This window comes from Saccostrea cucullata, unplaced genomic scaffold, assembly GCF_032062105.1.
Source record: "Saccostrea cucullata isolate Sc308-1 unplaced genomic scaffold, CSIRO_AGI_Scuc_v1 ctg291, whole genome shotgun sequence".
Taxonomy (NCBI): Eukaryota; Metazoa; Mollusca; class Bivalvia; order Ostreida; family Ostreidae; genus Saccostrea; species Saccostrea cuccullata.
This window is the reverse complement of record NW_026928165.1, coordinates 309,893-313,639: the sequence shown is the minus strand read 5'-3', so window position 1 is coordinate 313,639 and position 3,747 is coordinate 309,893. Positions and strand designations below refer to the sequence as shown.

Genomic DNA, 3,747 nt, shown 5'->3' with positions numbered 1-3,747 from the left:
GTTTATTTATATAACATATACCTATACGTTGGATGTCAGTCGATATACCCCCCATTTTATTTATAACCCGTATTACAAAACGTAAGCTGCGCTATAGTATTGATTAAATTGGATAATTCAACTTATCAACCAAGAATTTTTCAGGGATAAGATTTTATTATTTATTAAATTAATTTAATCTAACAATAAACTCATTTAAACCTTGAAACAGCTTTTTTATTGAAAATAAGTATTCTCGGGCACGTTACATAATTAAAATATGATCCACATCTCATCTCTGAAAACTGCATCAAGTTTTTTTAAAAGAAATTTTGGTATGGTATAAACTGATCTTGTATGGTTGGGGCAGTTTACGCTTTATAAACTGCGAAGCGGTTCAATGATGATTTCTTCCGTATAAATCCAGAGGAGATGTCAGGTCCCAGCCGTTATAAGTTAAATGTATATAGCCCGATTTTCAAAAAACGAAAAAACTAAAGGCTAATCGGGGATACAATTTTTACAATTTTGCTATGGAATTACTATCAGTCAAATTAGGCAGATCATTGCAATTGTAGAAATGTGAATGAACCTACGTGGATATTCACTAAACTTAGAAATTTTCTTCAATTGAATTTCGGTAAGAAACACATGCATATGGTCCACGTATTGCCGTCCTTTTTCTAAAAGACAACTTGTTTTCATTCATTTGGTGTAAGAAAAATTGATGTTCTATAAAAATGACTTCAATTTGTACAATATTTAAATGTAACGTAAGGTGGAGTCACTGTAGTTCTTCGCTCTATATTTTTCGGAGAGCTACAGTTATGTAGCTATATTCAAGCAATACATGTCCCTTACCAGGATTGTCTTACAGCAATAAGTATAGAAAATAAATACTTTTATTTTCCTTTTCAATGTTTTTTAAGCAAAATTATTATTCTATCTGAATTGTCAAAGCAAATATCGAGGCACCTGGACTGAAAAGGCAGAAAAATCTTTTAAATAGGTACAATAGTTAGAACCACAGATTTCGGAACATCCATAACGACAACTCCAGGTTTAAACTTTACAAATCCTCCAACAACAAGTGTAAATACTGAGGAGTCAACGAGACCAACAACAACTGTCTCAAGTATCAACCTACAAGCTATCAGACAATCTACAGAACTGACGACAACAACAACAACAACAGCACAATCAACTATCCACACAACTCTACCTATGACTACTTTAAGCTCTTCCAATATGGAAACCACACAAATTACAACTAAAGGATCAACATTGGACAAGCAATCAGCAGAAGCGATAACAACAACATCAGCACGAACATCCATCCACTCCAACAAACTAATGACTTCTTTAAGCTCTCCCAAGATGGAAACCATACAAATTACAACTAAAAGATCAGCATTTGACAAGGGACCAGACGGAGGGATGTCACTGAATAGTAAGTCAATGTTGTTTATTTTTGTTATTAAATTTTTAAATTTGTTACAAATTGAATAACTGATTTACAATTGATTGAGAAATATTAACAGAAGAATTCAGTTACACTTTTAAACGCTTAAACGCTGAAATCTTTCAATTGATGATTTTTTTCTTAGGATATTTCAAACTTAGTTAAATTTATAGAACATAATTTTAATTGCTCAGATTTTTATATCTTTTATACAATGCAAACATAAAATTTCAAGCTGATGCTAAATATCTACTTATTTTTGCAAGTCTTTTCATCGAACGCCCCTTTTTGGTATCGGTTTAGCCTTTATGCAGTTTTGGGATGCGTGTCTGTGGTAATAATAGGCTTACTGAGTATCTGTTGCAAAACCTGTTGGGCTGCCTTGGCGAAACGTGGTGATGATGATGATGATGAAGAAGAACGAAAGAAATACAAAGAATACAACAACAGAAGGTTTAGGGCGCCACGAGTTAAACCTTTACGAGTGATGACGATGCAAAACATCTGATGCATATATACTCGTATATACTGTTTTTAAAAGGACGATGGATAGAACAATTTTATGAAAGATAATTGATTACTTTCAACGTCTTGTAGCCATAAGGAAAACTTATTTTATTCCTGAGTACGTTACTTGTAATGCATGCTGTCACAATGGACATCGTTCGAGTTTTCTACAAAATTAAGAGAAATCGTTTATTTTAGATAATTATATCGTGAGTAATACATTATGAAAACAGACTCTCTTTTTTTCTTTCTTATATTGTCCACTCACCGTAACTTTGAAGAACGATGTTTTATGGCTTGACTAAATAAAATGCCAATTCCCGAACCGGTAACCACTTCCTCCAATCTCTTTTAAGTCTATTATTAAAAAAATTCTATAGTCGTTCAAACACAGTTAAAGTTCTAGCAAAACAAACACCCTGAAAGTGGCCAGGCCATGTTTTATTCCTGCCTTGACATTGGCCTCGGTATTTAATGTTTTTCTTAAGTCAGACAATTTTCATTTCAAAGCGCTAGGCAAAGTAACTAATTTTTTTATCGACCTAGGTCCAGGGACCTATATACTAATATATATTAGTACGAGGGCCGTTCAAAAATTACGCGGACTTGTTGCGCAGAAGAAATATTTGACGACATAATAGGGCAAAATTTCACAAATAATATAAAAGAATCTTTACTTATATGGTCTTCAAAATTTCATATCAAAATGTTGTAAATTGGTATTAATTTTGAGTGAGTTTTCAGGACATACCATTAAGTCACGGCGCAGCAAAATCTTCGACGTCACAAGCATTATAAACAAGCTAATTCAGAGAATTCGTGTCCCCTGCTTAGGGAAAAAGTCGGATCCCCCTGACTGAATTTGTAGAATTATTAATTATATACATGTATACTGAAGCAAATAAAATACATGTATGTCAATATGCGTATAAAGATTTGATTGCTTATTCTTTATTATGTGTATAGAAGATTCTTTTTATATGGAATATTTATATCACACTGTAATGATGATTTTATAACCTCATAAATTTTTCTTTTCACATGCTGAAAACTATCACTTTAAAAAAAAAAGAAAAGTTTAAAAAAAAAAGGATCGTACGAGATTCGATCCCGTGACCTCTCACATGTGAAGCGGGAGACATACCATTAGACCACGGAGTCGCCTTAAATGTAATCAAGTATATGCAGAAGTGAAGTCACAAACATGTATATATGCATGTTCGGTATTGTCAAAATTTTACACAATCCATGGTGTTTGATTTATTTAGCCTTTATTAACAGTTCTAATAGATGTAATAAGAACATAAAGTCCGCCGAGAACCTGTTTTATACACAATAACTCCCCGCATGCCCCTGTGCTAAAAATAGCGACATGTAATACTATATATACTAATAAAACAAACGGGGCGGGGCACTTTGAGAGGGGTGAGAGAGGTCCTAGGGAGTTTTGGTATAAAATTACATTGCATAAGCTCAAAATCTTCTTGAAATATCGCCCGGAAATGATAGTGTTACACACAGACATAATGTATAAATTTACGACCTTGAACTTTGACCTTTTGACCTCAAAATCAATAGGAGTCTTCCTTAGGCCACAGGGAGTTGTTATGTAAAATTTCATTGCAATAGCTTAAATGGTTCTAGAGATATCGTGTGGAAACGAAAGTGTTTTAACAGACAGAATTTGCTTATTTATGACCTTGACCTTTGACCTTTTGACCTCAAAATCCATAGGGGTCTTTTTTAGTCCATAGGGAGTTGCTATGCTAAATTTCATTGCAAAAGCTCAAGAGGTTCTC

The 3,747-nt window shown here is 33.4% G+C and overlaps 1 protein-coding gene across 2 annotated transcripts; it reads left to right on the top strand.

The window, feature by feature from the left end:
- The first annotated feature begins 1,191 nt into the window (after positions 1-1,191).
- On the top strand, positions 1,192-2,010 carry LOC134276656 (uncharacterized). Of its 2 annotated transcripts, none has more exons than XM_062758928.1 (2): positions 1,192-1,429; positions 1,756-2,010. In XM_062758928.1, exons 1-2 carry the CDS (start codon positions 1,204-1,206, stop codon positions 1,947-1,949), a joined length of 420 nt encoding a protein of 139 aa, XP_062614912.1. In that variant the 5' UTR covers positions 1,192-1,203; the 3' UTR covers positions 1,950-2,010. The 2 variants fall into 2 exon arrangements, with proteins under 2 accessions (XP_062614912.1, XP_062614911.1); XM_062758927.1 differs by having other exon boundaries at positions 1,708-2,010.
- Positions 2,011-3,747: the final 1,737 nt, after the last annotated feature.